Here is an 18259-nt window from a genome sequence, read left to right on the forward strand (position 1 = left end):
AATATAGAGCATTTAGAAAAGATTAAAAGCATCAGGTATCTGCAATTGAGTATGCTATATAGTCTGAAAGACTAAGTTCAATGTGATATGATCAGCGAAGTGGTCTCAAAATAAAGCAATGAATATGCAAAAACAATATGAAAAAATTGTCGAGAACAAATCAAATGCTTTACGTCCAGCCTCTACAAAATGATGAAGTGGTGTTTGTAAGCACAAAAAGGAAGACAATGGGTTATAGTCACACTTGCGAACACCAAAAGAAGTTGGATATAGACGTACAAGAAGGTCTGATGAACTTGAAAGCTATGATAGTATACCTACAGCCATGCTGTGAAATAACTCATTGCTTTGACTTATTCATGTTTGTGATTTCATAGAGGGTCACTCGTGAATTAATCTCCAAGGTTATCCCAAAAAACTGGTGTGTTTGATATGAGCCAGAATTGGTGTGAATAAGCGCTACCAAATTTTGTTTCAATCTTTCCAACCTCGTGCCTTGGTCCATTACCGCCCCTGCACCTGTGCTATTCCAATTGTATTGAAGTATTGGTATAATCGTTTGTATACAAAATTACAAATATCTGATGGCATTCTGTGTTTTTGCAGGTCTGGAAATATGCGTGCAGCAATATTTTATGAAGTTGCATCTGCATGTTGGGCATTAGCATTACCACCGATGCTCAGCCATGGAAAAGGCGTATCCAGTGCTCATGTCATTTTCGAGTTGAGACAATCAAGTCTTCTGTCAAAAACCATATCCTATTAACGCGTGCGATGGCTGAGAAGGTCACATGTCTCACAGGAGCCGAACAAGCAGATGGGTTTTATGCGTCCACTGAAGAGAAATTTCCTACACCGAACATGGAGAAGGAGACGCCCATGATGTAAAAGTCTTCAAATACTGCACACGCACGCAAATGGTTTTGAAGAAGATATATCCATCCTTAATCCTATCATCTCCCGCAAATTAACCAATTCAATATTCAGTTGGTATCTTAGAAAACTTTGTATATGATTTGGATTAGGTATTAGTTTTGAGCGGACATATTGTTTTGAAGAAGGCCTCGCACCCTTTCACATTTATCAAAAGGAGATGTAAAATAACAAAATAAATAATTCATATTCCTATTAAAATATTTTCATATAAAGAAATGAAGTTTTGAACTAAGCCTTTGGATTCTGAATTACTGAGCAAATTTATATGCGATTCCAGAATTAAAGTGCATTGGATGGATCATCTGCAAGGAATGTCTCTAGTGCAATTTTTATTTCCGGCATAATCTGTAAGCATATCTTCTTTATTTATTTGCATTGGAGTTTTAAAATATTATTAAGTTGTGTTTTTTATAATTATTTTTAAAATTCTATAAATGTTTTAATGTTCGAATAAGTAGATTAGGACATTATTGCATTTTAAAATTGATAAACATAGATATTGTGAAATATTTAATTGTTTCCATTTTTATGTCTAGTTTGTCTCCATATCGTAGGAGTTAAAATGCATCTTAGATAATTTAAGATTGCATACATATAATTGATCCATCACGTCTGAATTGTTAAAATCGTTTATAGTTTAAATACATTGAACTTTATAAAGTTGTATGTGTCAACTTATAATATTGACACTGATTGCCACTGGTCTTTATATTACTCTTCATTCGTAATCCATATGCTGGCAACTGTTTGATTTCTTTCTATTGAGGAATTAATATATTCATTTGTTGTGTTCATTTTTTATTTAAAATATTATCACGTTTATTATTTTTAATTCGTAATTTGCAATCTTAAAGCCTTCTATAATTCTTTCCATTTTGAAAGCTTTTATTATATTCGTGTTCTAAGCAATCTGCTATAAGCATCCTGGGCTCAAGTGTTTTGTTTGGGATTAGGTACACCCCCCCGCCTTGGTTTTGCAAAGCCAGAAGTGCAGGGGATTTGGATCGCATCAATCAATCCCATCAAGTTGGCCTTCACTAATTGGATATCCCAACGTCGAGTAGGCAAGGCTCCTAGGATTCCAATCCGTGGTTTTGGGAACCAACAGATTGGCGACTCTACTAAGGAACTATCCATTAGATATTTTGGAAGATTACGTACTTTGATTTACAAAAGATCTTGAGAACTTTTACTCACCCCATCCGAGTCCACCAACAAATTGGCAACTCTACTGGGGAGAGTTGCTCGCAACAGGTGTTTGTGCAGTTACCCAGAGTTTCAAATTTCATAGACCAGAATCAAAAGGTAGTTCTATTAGTTTGATTAGAAGTGTACTCTGCTAGAAGTGAGAACCTAAAAGATCAATACATTCCTCAAAGAGGTGGCGACTCTATTTAAAAGGATTTCAGTTGGTAGCTCTGCTGAGGGAAAGGACTCAGAAGGAAATGACTTGATTACCTAGCATAGAGAAAGTATACAATGATTAGGAAGCAAATCTATGTTACACCATGGAGGAAGTAACATACACCCACTTGATGTTTTTTTCAATCTAGAAAGATATGAAGGTGAGACATCGACACATTTGTTTATAAGGATGTTGAATAATTTTCAAGAAGTACCTTCAAACATCATGCCTCCACACAAGGAATTGATAAGAAATTTTTGTGAGTTGGGAATCTCGTCAAAAGATCCTCATTTGATGCTTCTCTTCCAAATATTGGATGAAAGTTGTAGTTATATATCTCCTTTAGATGCATATTTGAATTTAGAAAAGCAAGAAAATGAATCTGCAACACAATTCTTTATAAGGATGTTTAATGCTTATCAAGAAATATCTTCAAAATACAAACCTCCATCATCTGATCTTCTTAACAGGATGCAGGAATCAGGTCTCTTATATGATCATAAGTTTCTTAACTTTCTCAAACTTATGGATAATGAACTAGTTGCAAAGGAAAATGAATGCGAGACTGAAGTTGCATATGAGTCAAATGAAATTTCAGATTCAAATGGAGATGAAAATTTTGAACATTCTAAAGGAGAATCAGTCCATTATGATACTTATATGCCTACAAATGACAGTGAATTTGAAAATGAGGAAGAGGATTCTCTTAGTGTGGAAGAGATTTCAGCCTTGTTAGATCTGGAATATCAAAAACATATTGAAAGAAATGGTCCAAAAATTTTCCCAAATCACCATGGTGAGCAGGGTGATGGATCAGTGCATTCTCAAGAGGTATTAGATGAAGGAGATAACTCCTAGGATGCATATGGTGAAGATGATATAGAACTGCATTCAATATGTGGAGTTGATATAGATTTTAGTCTTGTTGATGACACACTTGTTGATCTAGATGAAAGCTCTCATGATAGTATGGCTGAATTCTCTATATTCTTGAACCCATTGTTTGAAGAAGTAATAGAAGATAGGTCTGAATTTTCTGTGTTCTTGAATCCTTTATTTGAGGAAGATTTTCTATGCAACCAAATCCATCAGCACCATGATGAAGATAGAAGGCCTGCTGACAGCTTTGAAGATGATGAAACTCAAGATATGAATGAGGAGGTGTATTTAGCAAATGAGCCATGCACTAGTTCAGCATATGAGGAGGGGTTGTTTCAAACATGTAAAGGAGATACAAAATCAGATATGTGTGAAGAGGAGATTGCATTGAAGCATGGTGCTGAAATTTTCCAAAGTATCCTAGCTAATCAAACTCTTGGTGAAGGGGAAAATGTACTTCTAGAAGATAAGCCAATCTCAAAGCCTAGTTATGAAGAGGAACAATATTTGAAGTACGGGGTAGATTGTGTAGAGAAGGGCATTCAAGAAGATGATTGTGCAATTGATCAAATACATGACTATGGGGATCTTCTGTTCAGCAAAAACCACATTACACCTCATGATCTCTCAAAGGCAAGTAAGACGGATACCAAAAACTTCATTGATGAAATGGAACCAATGAATATTCTTCATGAGGATGGTACACCTATTACAAGTCTGATATCTGGGCAGCAGACAGAAATGATGAAGGGAAAGCATATCATGATCAGAAGAAAGGTGGTGTTACATGATTAGAATCGAGTGTTTGATAGAGGGAAAAACCTATGTTCACTTTTGGGGGGCCTGGGGCCACCCAATTTAACCTTGCATAATGTTGAGCATGGATGCTCGGTCTACTCCTCTAGAGATAGTTGGAATCTCATTATGCTCACAAGTGGCATATCTCCCCAATAAGAGCCACTGATGAAGCTCAATTTTTTGCAAGATTTATGGCTTCCATTTATGAATTTTATTTTCTCTTATTTGTTTTGTTTATTTATATTTCTCATCAAGACCTTGTAGATAATGGTGATGAGGAACAAGCAATCCATCGTTGGAAGAAGGTCAGATATTGGAGAACTTTCAGATTTGAAGGGTTCTCCTATAACAAATAAAGGACTTATAAAGAAGCCTCTTGTACCAACAATGTAGAAGTTAATAAAGTTGTTTTATCCATGCTGAAACTGATCTGTTCCTCATGAATCAAAGTTTGAGTTGGGATATGATGATGTTTATGCCACAAACAAATAGAGATGTTTCATTGCATATTGACAACAATATAATATGTGCAGAATGAAGTTTGCATATAGACAAATTTATAACCCAGAATTTTTCTGCAGACCATACAGTGTGGAAACAAGGTATGTCTGGAATGAATATATGAAAGCACTGAGCCACACAAATAGAGATGTCTTCCACACCATGAAGATTTGCGGCAACAAGAAAACATTGAACACCTCCAGTCTCCAGATATCTCATTCACACAAGGGTTTCGAGTTTATTATTGCCATCACACGAAGGTCGCATCTGAAGACACCAGAATAAGGGAGTAACTGTCGTGTTTCTACAAATGAAGGTGGAAATGGAAGATTGCACCATATTTTCTTTTGAAACACTTGAAGTAATGATTATGGTTTTCCAGTCCATGTGGAAGCATCTCTCAGTGCCTGCGGAAGCAAAAGATGAGGTTTCGATGTGTTATTTGCACAGGAGTACGAGTCATCTATCACTTCCAGTGCTTCAAGTGGATGCCCCTTCACCACAAAATTTGATTTCTAATAACCATGGCCTCTAACTTATGTTTTACGATAATTTTTGTATAATAGTTTGATATAAAGAAAGGCCCAATAAAAACATAATCCAAAACAAAGATAATAAACAAATCTAAGTTACTAGTGCGATTACCATAAGGAGGAGGTATGATTTATTAATAAAAAAATATGACTTTTTGTTTCAAAAGGTCACAACTCCAAGTGAATTATGATATAAATAAGAGAGAAATGTAAAGGTAAGACATATTTGAAAAGAAGAAGCATTTTATATTATTTTGTATGGAGGTATAAAGAGCTTAATATGGCTTTTCTAATGTAAATTCTATTATTTTATTTTAATAATAAAATAAAATATTCTTTGTTTATTATTAAAGGTGTGGAGATTTAAACTGCAAATGAATTGTCCTTTGTAATTATTTTTTGGAATTTTGTATACAATTTAAATGTTAGATAAGTGGACATGGTCATTTAGCATTTTAAATTGGATCATCACAAATATTGTGAAATATATAGTTGTTTTCGTATTTGTGTCCAGTTTGTCTCCCTACCAAAGGAGTTAAAGTTCAATCTGGACTAATTGAAGATTGTGTATATATTTGATCTGTCGCATCTTGATTATTTAATTGTTGGCAGTAAAATGTGTAAAACATTATGAAGTTGTACATAGAAATTCACTAAAGTTGACTCTATTGCCTGGATGAGCAGAGGCACTGGTCCTTTTATTATTGAAGTCAAAAAATCTATAACTTCCTTCCTACAAGCATCAAATCCATTATTAACAAACTTTATACAAAACATTCAAACACTCAACATTCAATTTTCATTTTAATTGAGTTCGAGGACCTTGCTAGCTGGAGAACTCCAAAGCTTTAATTCGCTCTACAAAAGATCTGAACCAGGTGGTCAGGTTCGAGGAGAAGGTCTACCCGCCTAGGTGTAGCAGAGCCTGAAGTGTAAGGGAATCAAGAAGTATTCCTGTTCATTGGCCAAAACTAATTGAGAAGTCCTATCGGAGAAGTGGCAAGCTCTTGGATTTTCAATCTGCAGTTTTGGGAACCAACAGATGGTACCCACAATATGATGTACTAATATAAATGTTCCTTGTTAGAGGGTGAACTATGTTAAGAGTCTATGAATACATTCAGTGGATATGAGTCCCTATTAGGAGATTCCAACCCTGTTAGGAGTTGTGGAAGACAATTGGACCCACTGCCCAAAAAACTTCAAGGGCAAGACCAATGAACCCACTGTCCAAATGGTCTTTGTATTATTCCTTGCAGAATAATAGAATTGTACTGTATTGGTCCTTCCTCTTTCTCTGTCCTATCAACCAGACTTTTGCTCCTTCTGATCTTGTAACCAAATCACAAATCTCACATCCAATAATCCCTTGGATCGCTTACATGCATTCAGCAAGCACTTTGCTCCTTTTCGCACTTCGCACTTACATACAACAACAGATACTTACAAACAAGGAAAACATCTTTCATAATTCCTTTAGCCAACCTTGAGGCTTTCTCAATTAATTATAATAAGATAATTAATTACAATTACAATAGCACTGTCGGCTCACGGTCTATACAAAACTTCACACGTGCGACACTAGGGCTTGCACACTTGCTGACGTCACCAACTGACTGTCCTCTGTTACTACTTGACTGTGCATCTTCTCATAGCATCTCAGATGTAAGACAGCAAATAAAAATCAGGAACTACTTTCCCAATACTCTGTCTCTGAACTACTCTCTGTAAATCAGGTACATCTTCCATATGTCTTCGACTTAGACTCTGCACACTCAACCACATCATCAAGAGACTATGCCGAACATGTGCATAACTGAGCATCACCATTCAATCAAACCATTGGTTGTATCATCAAGATTTATATCTATTACTCAGACAATCTTTACAGAAACCATGCTATGTTGACATCAATGACAAACACAATCATGAATGCAACATATCAGTATTCTCCAATACTCAAGATACTCCCCAAATGTAGTATCATCAGCATTCATGCTAACATCTAAACCCCTACCCAATTGCTTGGTTGCAAAAGGGTCATAAGGCTTTGGTTAATCAACAGTATATGGTAAAGTTCAAGATTGGGCACTATCATGATAAGGTGTTGTGTGATATTATGCCTATAGATGTTTATCATTTATTGTTAGGGAGGCCCTGATAGTTCGATCGTCGTGCAATACATGATGGCTATGTAAACACCTACTGTTTGACAAAGGGTGGAGCCCAACATGAACTGAAGCCATTGAACGAAGCAAAAAGTGAAGAGTTGAACAGACAAGTACAAGAGTTGTTACAAAAAGGGTTGCTTCGAGAGAGTTTGAGTTCATATGTTATACCAACAGTATTAACACCAAAGAAAAGAGGATACGTGTATAGATTCTCAAGCTATCAATAAGACAACTATCAAGCACAAATCTCCCTTGCCAAGGATGGATGATATTATGGATTTGTTAAGTGGATCTATGTATATCACAAAGATAGATCTAAAGAGTGGACATCACTAAATCCAAATCAAAAAAGGAGATGAATGGAAGACAACCTTCAAGACAAAAGAGGGCTTGTATGAGTGTTTAGTCATGACTTTTGAACTAACCAATGTACTGCGCACATTCATGTGGCTTATGGATGAGGTACTAAAAGAGTTTTTGGGTAAGTTTGTCATTGTTAATTTGGATGATATTTTGATCCTTGGTAGGGAATTGGAAGAGCATATAATGCATATTCATAAGGTGTTTGAGAGGTTAAGATAAGAGAAGCTGTTGACTAATCTGAAGAAGTGCAGTTTTGTGGAGTTAGTGTATTTTGGGATTTGTAGTCCTTTATCTTCAGAGATATTCTTATAGGAAAAAAAGAATGGTGCATTAGGTATGCTACCGAGGCATTGTAAAGGACTCAAATCTTAGGAATGTAGCACCAAAGTGGTTTTGGATCTTAATCATACGTTGATCGCGTGTCTATTAAAGAAAATTATCTTCTATAATAGGAATTATGTAAGAAGGATATCTTTTTATGACAAGGCACATCGAGAGGATTTGATTAAACTGATCTTCGAGGATATATGGACACTTAAGAGCTTATAGTCATAGGACTGAGTTGATGGCTGAAACAATTTTTGAAGAGGGAAATAGCATTTAGAGGGACTCTAACATTACATTAGAGGCAACTGTGGACGAGGAGGGCAGGAGGTTAACGAATATACTTGAAGCTTTAGAAGGAAACCAAATTGCATGAATGTCTAATGTAGCCAAATCTGGGGATAAATCCACAGTTTATTACATTCAGCCATGGAATTAGACAAGTACATTTGTGTATGGGAAGTTCCTCTTGTGAAGTGTGTTATGATTATTAAACTAGTTAAATAGGTGCCTAATGATGAGTCCCTTGGAACAAGATATTTCACGATTGGACTATATGAATAAGACATGCCTCTGTGATAGAGGGAGCAACTTAAGGATCTACATCTATTGACATCCAATAATACAGATTTAGAGGGAGTAGACCATGTCAAGATGGTTGCTCTAACTTTCAGTTGAGGTACATTATCACTGAAGAATAAACACTCTCATGCTAGAGAGAAGTTCTATGTACTTCTAAGATAAGCGTGATACTTTGGAGAATAAAGACTCAACTGAAAAGAAACTTCAGCATCAATGATCTGTTATTTGTATCCTTGCATATTCTTTCCTTTGAGAGAGAAATTTGAGGTGAAAGCCATTGTTTTCACCCTATCCATTGAGTCATAAAAGATCCATGTCATTTATGACAACATAACGCGAGACAATCCGTGGTGACTTTGTGTAAAACTTTTTATTGTCATGTGTGTGACTCCATGACTCTATGGGCCCCCTGTGTAGATTATTAAAAGGTGACAATCTTCCAGATAATGAACACTTGTATCTAACATTGTAAGAAGGTGACAATCTTTCAGATAACAAACACTTGTATCAACATTGTAAGGTGACAACTTTACAATGGTTAGTTCTCTATCACGATAAATATCATGTGACTTGATACTCGAGGACATGTCAAGATAGTTGGTATCTCTTTAACATTTGATAGATATCGTGAGACTTGATATCAGCTGCAGATCATTATGTTCTTTATGAGATATATAATGGTGAATATGCCATGAATTGTTGTGGTAGACATCATAAGGTGTGATGTCAATGCACATACCATGACATGGACACATATAAGAAAAATGTTACGTGACTTGATATTCTTGAGCATATTATATCCTTTGATATCAAGAGCTAGGTGATTTCTCACAATAGATAATCCTATTGTGATACATACTTGGTTAGTTTCTTCATCTTCCCTAGCTAAGAGGGAGTGTTGATAATGTAGCTTCATTCAAATAAAAATTAGATGATAATAATTTGTATTTAATTCCAATATATCTAGCTATATTAATGCATATATATAATCACATTAGATTATTATCATCCAATATAACTGATCATTAATACCCAAGAATATCTTCGATCTGCCTCTGCAAATTCTTTCTTTTTATTTATATGTTCATCTTATATATAGCAGTGTTACCTAGGGACACGTCCTTGGTGTATTTTCAGCCGTCCCCATCCCGGAAACGTCTCAAAGACTTGGGGACACCTAGGGGACTTTGAATTTGGCTTCAACTTTTAGAACAAGTTAAACTTTGACTCTCAAAGTAATACAAATTTGGCATATGAATTTTGTTGATTCTTATATTTCAAGTTTCTATTATGTATAAGTACATGCTTTATCCATGTTTATATATAAATATTTTAAATTTCTCTATATATTTTAATTTTCCTATTGTTATATAGCCGTCCCCATTTGCGCTCCCCCTCGGTCCCCAAAATCGGCAAAAACAATTGATGTCCCAAAAACCCGTCCCGCAGTCCCTTGTTGTCCCCCTCTTGGAAACTCAAGGGAACATAGATATATAGTGATCGAGCCATGATCATAGGATCGGATCATATGCAAACATATATATTTTCGAAAATCGGCAAAAACAATTGATGTCCCAAAAACCCATCCCGCAGTCCCCTGTCGTCCCCCTCTTGGAAACTCGGGGGAACATAGATAAATAGTGATCGAGCCATGATCATAGGATTGGATCATATGCAAACATATATATTTCTGATTTAATTATGATTATTTGCCTTGCAAGATCAGTGATTACATATGGATTATTATTGATGGTGAATGATAGCTAACCCTGATTTATGATTGGGTTTGATTATTAGTGAATCATTGCATATTAGGGATACATCCTGAATGGACATGTCTCCACCGTGTGGAGACTTGTTCATTCAAGGACATGTCTGTTCAGTATAATATAAATATGACTAGATCCAATCCGCCTAGAATGTCTTGAAATCAATTAATGTGCAATCTAGAGCAGATCGAGTATAACCAGAAATAAATTCAGACCTTTCTAATATTCAGTGCTTATTAATATTGGATTTGCAGTACATCCATTCTTTACATATGATCAATATCCATATTTTCTGATTTGAATCTGCTCACAACAAACCTGTGACTAAATCATCAAATTCTGAAATAGGAAAAGACATCCCTTGCTCTGCTCTTCTAGATCGAATATCTTGTAAACAATAAAATCCTTAACTGAGGCTCTTAAGATCCTTAACAAAGTGTAATGTATCCCTTTTGTTGGGATATTGGGTCATATAGACCTCCTCCTTAAGGCCTCCATTAAGAAATGCACTCTTTACATCCATCTGATACAACTTCAATCCAAATTGTAGAGCTAAAGAAAAAATCGTTATGAAGGTCTGATCTCTGTGGGAACATATGCTTCCTAATAGTCAATTCCTTTTATCTAGGCATATCCGTCGGCCACAAGTTTGGCCTTATAATTATCTATATTGCCTTTTGCCTTTTAATTGATCTTGAAGATCCATTTACATCCTATTTTTGTCTTGCCTAGTGATAGATCAACAACCTCTCAAGTCTTGTTTTTATTTGAGGATTGATAGTCTACATCCATAGCCTCCTTCAAAGGCTATACTTGATCTTGAAGATCCATTTACATCCAATCTCTTTCTTACCTGCTGATAGAACAACAACCTCCCAAGTCTTGTTTTTATTTGAGGATTGATAGTTTACATCCATAGCCTCCTTCCAAGGCTTTGACTCTAGTGCTTCTTGAACATTAGATGATTCAAAATTATAATCTATACTCATTGCAAGCCATGTTGTTAGTCCTTGGTCATAAAGTTTAAGTGTTTGGAACTCCAGTTAGTCCTCTATGTGCAAGGATACCACTTAGGCGTAGGTTGTTTGACATTTGTGGGTGGTGAATCAATTTGATTATCAACATCCCCCTTACTCTTTTCATTCAAGTTAAAAAATAGGAGCAATATCAAGAGCAAGTGTGAGTGAACTTAATTCACTTTTCTCACCAAAATTAATATCTATATTGGTGTATATTTCTTTGTGGTAGGATCCATGAGAATGCATTTCATGGACTTCTCGTGAAGTTTCCTTCTCATTTCTTAGGAATGTGCATATATGTTCCACAACCAAATGCATGAAGATGAGATGGATGGATTTACCCTCATCTAGGGTTCTTCTTGTGTGATACCATCAAGTGATTTGGTAGGTGCAGTATACAAAATTTAATCCCAATATGCATGTACCAAATGAGAATGTTTCAACATGCTACATACAATCTACATAATGATGTGGTTAAATTTTAATAATAAATATTTATGAATTTTAATAATGAACGTTTATAATCAAATTATTTATAAATGGTATATATTAGATACTATTCATATTTGAAAATAAATTAAAATATATAGGCAAATTTAACAAATTTAATTTGAACTTTTCCCGAGTTTTTACCCTTGTCAAACTTCATCCAAATTTTATGGTTGCCAAACTCCAATACAAATTGGAACCTCATGACTTAGCAAGTCAATTTTTCTTCAAATCTATCAATTTCTCCCAAAAGTGCTTCCATGGATTTGTCATTCGTTTTAGGCACGAGAAAAGTGAAAGTTATAGTACTATACCAACAACGAGGATGTTGAAGGCTCGCATGGAAAAGACAGATGCAAGGAACAATCCTCTTGTTTCACAAATGATCGTAGCCAACAAAGGATAATCTTCGCCAATGATGAAGCCTAGACAAGATCTAAAGAAACATAGCTTGAAAATCAGACTGTAGGAAAATTTGCCAAAGGAGAGACCGAAGGCAATGGAAAAAAAATCATGAGAAGCATTGTGTTGTAGACTTTCTTTGAGCCCAACTTGTCACTAATGTCCCCAAAGAACAGCTACCCAACCAATATTTCATTTCATGGTGGAGCTAAATTGGTATCTTGACAATCTATCAAAATTTAAATTTTTGTATTGCCAAATTATAAATTTATAATATGTTATATATTGTTCTACATTTTTTTTGTTTTTTCTGTGTGTACATACATATACAACACCTAAATGCATACCAAACCCTGCAAAAAAAAAAATCATGAATCCACAAGTTCTTGCACCTGCATCCTAATCTGCACCCGAATTGGTAACTTAGAAAAAAATGTATTATTTAGCACTCACAATTTAGACCAATCAAATTTTATTAGCGAAGACTTGACTACAAATATCAATGAAACCCAAGGACTCGCACCACCCTCCAAAAAAAAAACCCTCGAAGTACTCGTCCCTGGGACATCCCCGCACCACGTACTTGTAATCCCTGAGTGCCCCCACCCCCCGCCTTCACCATTTCGCAACCATGCCACCACCACGACGGGTGCTTGAATTTCTATTTGAATTTGGATTTTTTAATATTACTATTAGGCATGTACCATGTTACTACTTTGAATGTTCAAATGAATTATTTCAGTTTGGTATGTTATACTGAAACATCATTTCATAACTAGCACTTTAAGTTCAATATGTATAGTATACAGCAACCCGCCCTGCCTCCCTCCACCATCCCCTTGTCATCCTAAAATTGAGGCCCTTTGTACCCACATCCCAAAAACTCATCTCTACATACTCTAGCATCAGTGTTACACTGAGAAATATCGAAATAATGAGAACTTAGTGTTACAAAAAACATAGAGATACACCAAGGTCTGTGGGGTGTCAAAGGCTTTAATTTGGTTTTGGCAGCAAGGTATTCATCCCTTGACCCCACTATGTACAATGATAGGGAAAGCATCCAAGGTGCTATCCCCGTACCACAAGTGGGACATTGCCCCTCAACTTCGCTAGGGATTCTATGCATAAATTCTGACCACCACCATTCCCAAATCAAGGTCCTTGGTCCAACCATTATGAGTCTTTGTGGAACACAGGTTCAAACTTCAAACAGCTCCTACAGAAACAAATATTCAGTGATTAATTTGTGTTGTATTCCCAACTGACTTTCTTTGGACCATCTAATATGGCAGATTGAGGGTACATGTATAAATAAAGGACTGTGCTCACCTATCTCCATCTGAACACATCACATCATTGGGAAATTGCCAGCAGGATTCAACTGTTTAGCTTTTGAGTCAAACACATTGACGCATTATTACATACTGAGTATATTGTGTTTGGGTCCTCCATAAGACTCCCTATTATTGACTTCTTGTATAGATTTGTGTGTGTGAAGTATTTGTCTCTATCACTTGTGAAGCTATGCACCTTAACTTTCAAATTAAGCATATATCAAAATTTAAAAGCAAAGTGGTGTATTGAGATAGCCCCGTTTCAGTCAATTAATCACAGTATGTTGTAAAATATCTAAATACAAACACCAATCTTAAAAACAAACTTATCATTTTTGTTCTGTCTCCCAAAACTGAGATTTACATTCTTTGAAATTACAAGGTCCCCAGAAGCAAAAAAATCTAGAAAAAGAGAACTAGAACACATTAAATAGCACATATCTCAGATGACAATAGTTAAAACTCGAGATTTCTTTACAATGGAAAAGCACAAAAAAATTTGACCTACCGCTTGAAGAATCTCTAGGACACGTGACTCTTTCAAAGTCCAAGGCTGATCTTTTGCAAGTGCCTGGAATAAGATTATAATAAATTAGTCAGTAGTGATTGAAATTATACTGAACAAATGATCTCAGTTGCCACTACAACAGTTATTGATGTAACATCAAAATAAGAAAATGTGCCTAGCATAACAGCTTATTTCCAAGAAAAAAAAGTCCCAACAGACTTTAATGCAGCAGTAGATGACTGAGGTGAGACATTTGCAGATAAACTTGTACTTATGAACCTACTTCTTAAATGCCCCTCAGTTAATTCAATGATATTTCTTTTAAATTTTAGCTAGCATGGCAACTTGTCTTTAAACAGTAAACAGAAATGATAACTGATTGACATTCGATGTTTATGAAGGAGATGAAAACTCCTTATATAAGGATTAAAAGAAAAGTTTCTAAAATAGAAACAAAAGATAAGAACGAACTACAACACAGAAAGATTCCTACTGAATGGCAATTATAGAAACATTACATAATTAGTTTAACACCATCCCTTAATGGTCATTCTACTAACTACACTACAGAAGATTATAAACTGCAGGTCATTTGGCCATGAATACATAGAAGGCTGTGCCCTTCTCTTTAGAATCTTCACCCACTCTATCAAATGACTCTTCTGCTGAGATCCTCCTCGGTGCAACAGATATTCTGGATATGACCAGTTTTCCCATAATCCTTCCAACATGATATTGGGTAACAAAGCTATCCCTCCATTTATTTAGAGATACTGAGATCAGCATCAAAAAGCTTCATGACTCTAAAAACGCAAACTAAACAGACTGACAAAAACACGGGTTGAAGTAAAAGATGGCACCTTCAAAAGCCTTAGACAGTACATTACAGATGCGGCTCATGTTTTTTCCCTTTCAGAGAAAAACATCCTTCGGAATATTCTGCAAACAAATGCCACGAGCCAAAGCGGGCTACAGGAAGAACACAAGAAAAACGATCCTCAGAAGTAAAATGCGGGCTTCAGAAGGCTTGACGTGACTCAGAGGTGCTAATTTGTGGAGGAAAAGACAATGTGCAGAGAGAGGTTCAATCTATGAAAACCGTCAATGCTTCAAAAAAATGTCCACATAAACCTTTGAGCTGCAGGCTGAAATCGCCATGAATTTTTAATTTTTAATTAAAAGAATCTTAGTCCACTCTGATACCAGGAAATGGTTATCAATTACAAGCAAAATTCTTATAAGAGAAACAAAAGACTGAAAAGAAACATTCTAAATAAGAACTGATTACAAAATGAAAAGATCCTAACTGAATGACCATTATAGAAACATTACATAATTATTTTAAGAAAAAACAACTAGGAATCCTGCCATATGTTTATTGACCATTGATAAAATATTTCAAGAGACAATACTGAGGTAAAATCAAGGTATTTGTCTTCCATACATCCATTTTAACTCTATCCAAGTTTCCATCTACTAACCCCATGCGCTTACCTCTTGGTTGTAAACAACATGTCAAACTTTCAATCCTGGGACACTAGTGTTTTCAAATATAATTTCAATTTATTCTTTAAACAGTGTCTCTGTAATGCAATTATTCCAACTATAGTTATCATCAGTCAAAGGTTTGGAACTTTGGAGCTCATGCAGAATGAATCCATACTCTCATGCCTCAAGGTATTACTTACTGCAAACAAATTATTCCTCAGTGGATGTTCTAAGAAGAGTTTGTAACCCAACCAGTTTTCCTTGAAGAAAGATCAGTGTGCTCCAAAATGTTGAAAAGAAAAATAATATGTACTGTTTTTACCCAAAAGCTTGCATAACAATTCACAAAGTTATTAAAAGGAAGCAAATATTGAGAGAAATACTACGGATATGGATGTGGATTGCGTTAATCAGAGTAAGGACTATGAGGAACAAGGGTATATGAAGGGGACCTTGGGTAACCTGAGGGTGATGGAAAAGGATATTTCCACCATGAAGGAACAGATGCAGGATATCAGGAGGGATTTTCAGCAGCTTAGCAAGACTACTAGAGAGAAAAGGACTCTTGGTCAGCATCTAGCCAGACTCTCTGAGGTTACTGGTAATGCGGAAGAAGTAAAAAATTTAATAAAGAGAGTTCCACCACTGGAAGTGAAGAACATGGCTAATGAACAATTGATTAAGGATATGCAGAAAAGGATGGATGCCAAGGGAAACAGAGTTGACAATATGGAAAAGGCTGTTAAAAAACTGGCTGACCAGAATTGTTCCATATCGAAGATTGCTGCAGACAACATCAATTCTCTGCTGGACAAACTGGATCAGGGGAGTATTCATGGTTCTAGGAATAGGATTGAGGATCAGGGCCCCAGGAAACACACCAGAGCTAATTCTAAGAAAACAGAACTGGTGAAAGACAAAGAAATCGAAGAGCTGAAGGCCTCTGCAATGAATATGAATATCCTTGCTGATCAGGCCGCTGATATACTGAAGACCCTGTAGCTGTCCGGGTGCTGCCTTTTTGCTTTTTTTTCCTGTTTGTTGTTTTAAGGCTTTTGTCAGTTTGTTTTGTAGTTTCGGTGCTGATGCACAGTTCCTTGTAGGCTTTCTTAGCTGTTTCTGTCTGATACTTTGTATAAGGTATCGGGTCCTTTAAAACCTGTTTTTACTTAATCAAAACAATTCACAGAGCTATCAAAGAGATCACTTATCAGCATAATATCTGGATTATGCAATCATCTTCACCACAGCACTCAACACCAAGTTTGAATTTCATGTAGAGCATTTCTTACAGATTATAGATGGCAAAATTATTCAGCCCACCTCTTTCATACTTGGTCACAAGTCTTGACAATTCCCCATGGCCAACTAATGGTATTCTTCCACCACTTAGTTGTTGATTCTAAAAATTAATCTTGCAGGGAAACAAGATCTACCACATTGCTTAATACAGAAAGTTGAGAACAAGGAAAAGTTCAGTTCTAAATGTCCTGTATATATGAGATTTGGGGGAGATACCACTTTTTATATAGATGCTCAAGCAGTTTCTCAACCCCCGTTTCCAGTATCTTGATTAAGGTGTCTGCACCTTCTCCTTCAAGAGGTTATTACTCTAAGTTGTAGATATTTAAGAGTAAATCCTGTAGCTGTTGATTATTTACTTCATTTAATTCATCACAAACATTATAAGTGTTAAGCATCCTTTTGATAAAAAAAAATCCACTCCCAGAGGCAGGGAGATTGAGAATATGATCCTCTTTGGATACTACAACTAGTGTTTCTCTTCAACTAAAAATCTCATCATGCTTCAATCATACAACTTAAGATAGACTCTAGGAGTTCTCAGAATTCCTTGTAGAATTGCCCAATCTATCCCTCTTATACTTGACTGTTCCCAATGACATTACTTGGATCCTACTTGGGCCCTTTCATAGCGGGAGACTATGCCTCTCCTTCAGTTCTGAGCCTTGCAGAAATGTCAATGTTTGTCTCCTTTAAGGATCTCGTCTGTCTTTATCAACTCCCGGTTTCTTTTAGGAACCCTCCCTCATAGAGCTACTTGTACTATCTCATGAAACAAGATTTAGCTACTTTTGGTTTACCTCAAGCTTCATTGATATTCTTATGCACTTTAAGTTCAATTAGTTTTCATAGCTTAATGTCCTCTAAACCTTGTACTTCTCTTTTATAATTGATTGCACATTTAGAGTTCCATCACCATTTTAGTTATTACTGCACATCGATTAAACATTTACCTTTCATTTTTCCTTCTTTCTTTCTTTCACACTTAAGAAGATGAAAATTCTAAGTGTCATCCTACCACTTTCTGCTATTGAATTATCACCTGTGATAGCTCATATGGACACGAAAATTGATAGTATGGCTATTTTTTATACCATGGGGAATTCTACTGATGGAAATATTGTCATTGATGTCAAAGGAGCCTAAAGCTGATTATACAAGAAGTTATTAAAGACCATATTATAGGAGTTATGATTAGAATATTTGCACACAAGCATGGCATGAATCTACGAAGAATTTTGTGAAGCATGCATGGCTTAATGATTAAACAAGACAAGATTCAAATAGTGACACGTAAAGAAATAAGGATAATCTGTGTCTTGTTTACACAGATTATTTTATACACAGTGATTATTACAGAAATGCAAGTGGAGTATTTTAAAGCTGCAGAATATATATATACAGATTTGTTTATCTGTTGTATATTTAATTGAAAATATAAGATTGAAGGATA

General features: G+C 35.6%; 1 protein-coding gene across 1 annotated transcript in view; it reads right to left on the reverse strand.

Annotated features, from left to right (window-relative positions):
- Window positions 1-18259, reverse strand: part of LOC149552355 (calcium-dependent protein kinase 28-like) — a 171586-nt gene that overhangs the window by 12823 nt on the left and 140504 nt on the right. Inside the window, exon 10 of the mRNA XM_089787900.1 lies at window positions 14017-14079. Coding sequence (XP_089644026.1) covers window positions 14017-14079 — 63 coding nt within the window. The remainder of the gene's footprint in view (window positions 1-14016; window positions 14080-18259) is intronic.

The sequence above is a fragment of the Cupressus sempervirens genome, chromosome 6 (assembly GCF_028749045.1).
Source record: "Cupressus sempervirens isolate cs-2001-9-10 chromosome 6, ASM2874904v1, whole genome shotgun sequence".
Classification (NCBI taxonomy): Eukaryota; Viridiplantae; Streptophyta; class Pinopsida; order Cupressales; family Cupressaceae; genus Cupressus; species Cupressus sempervirens.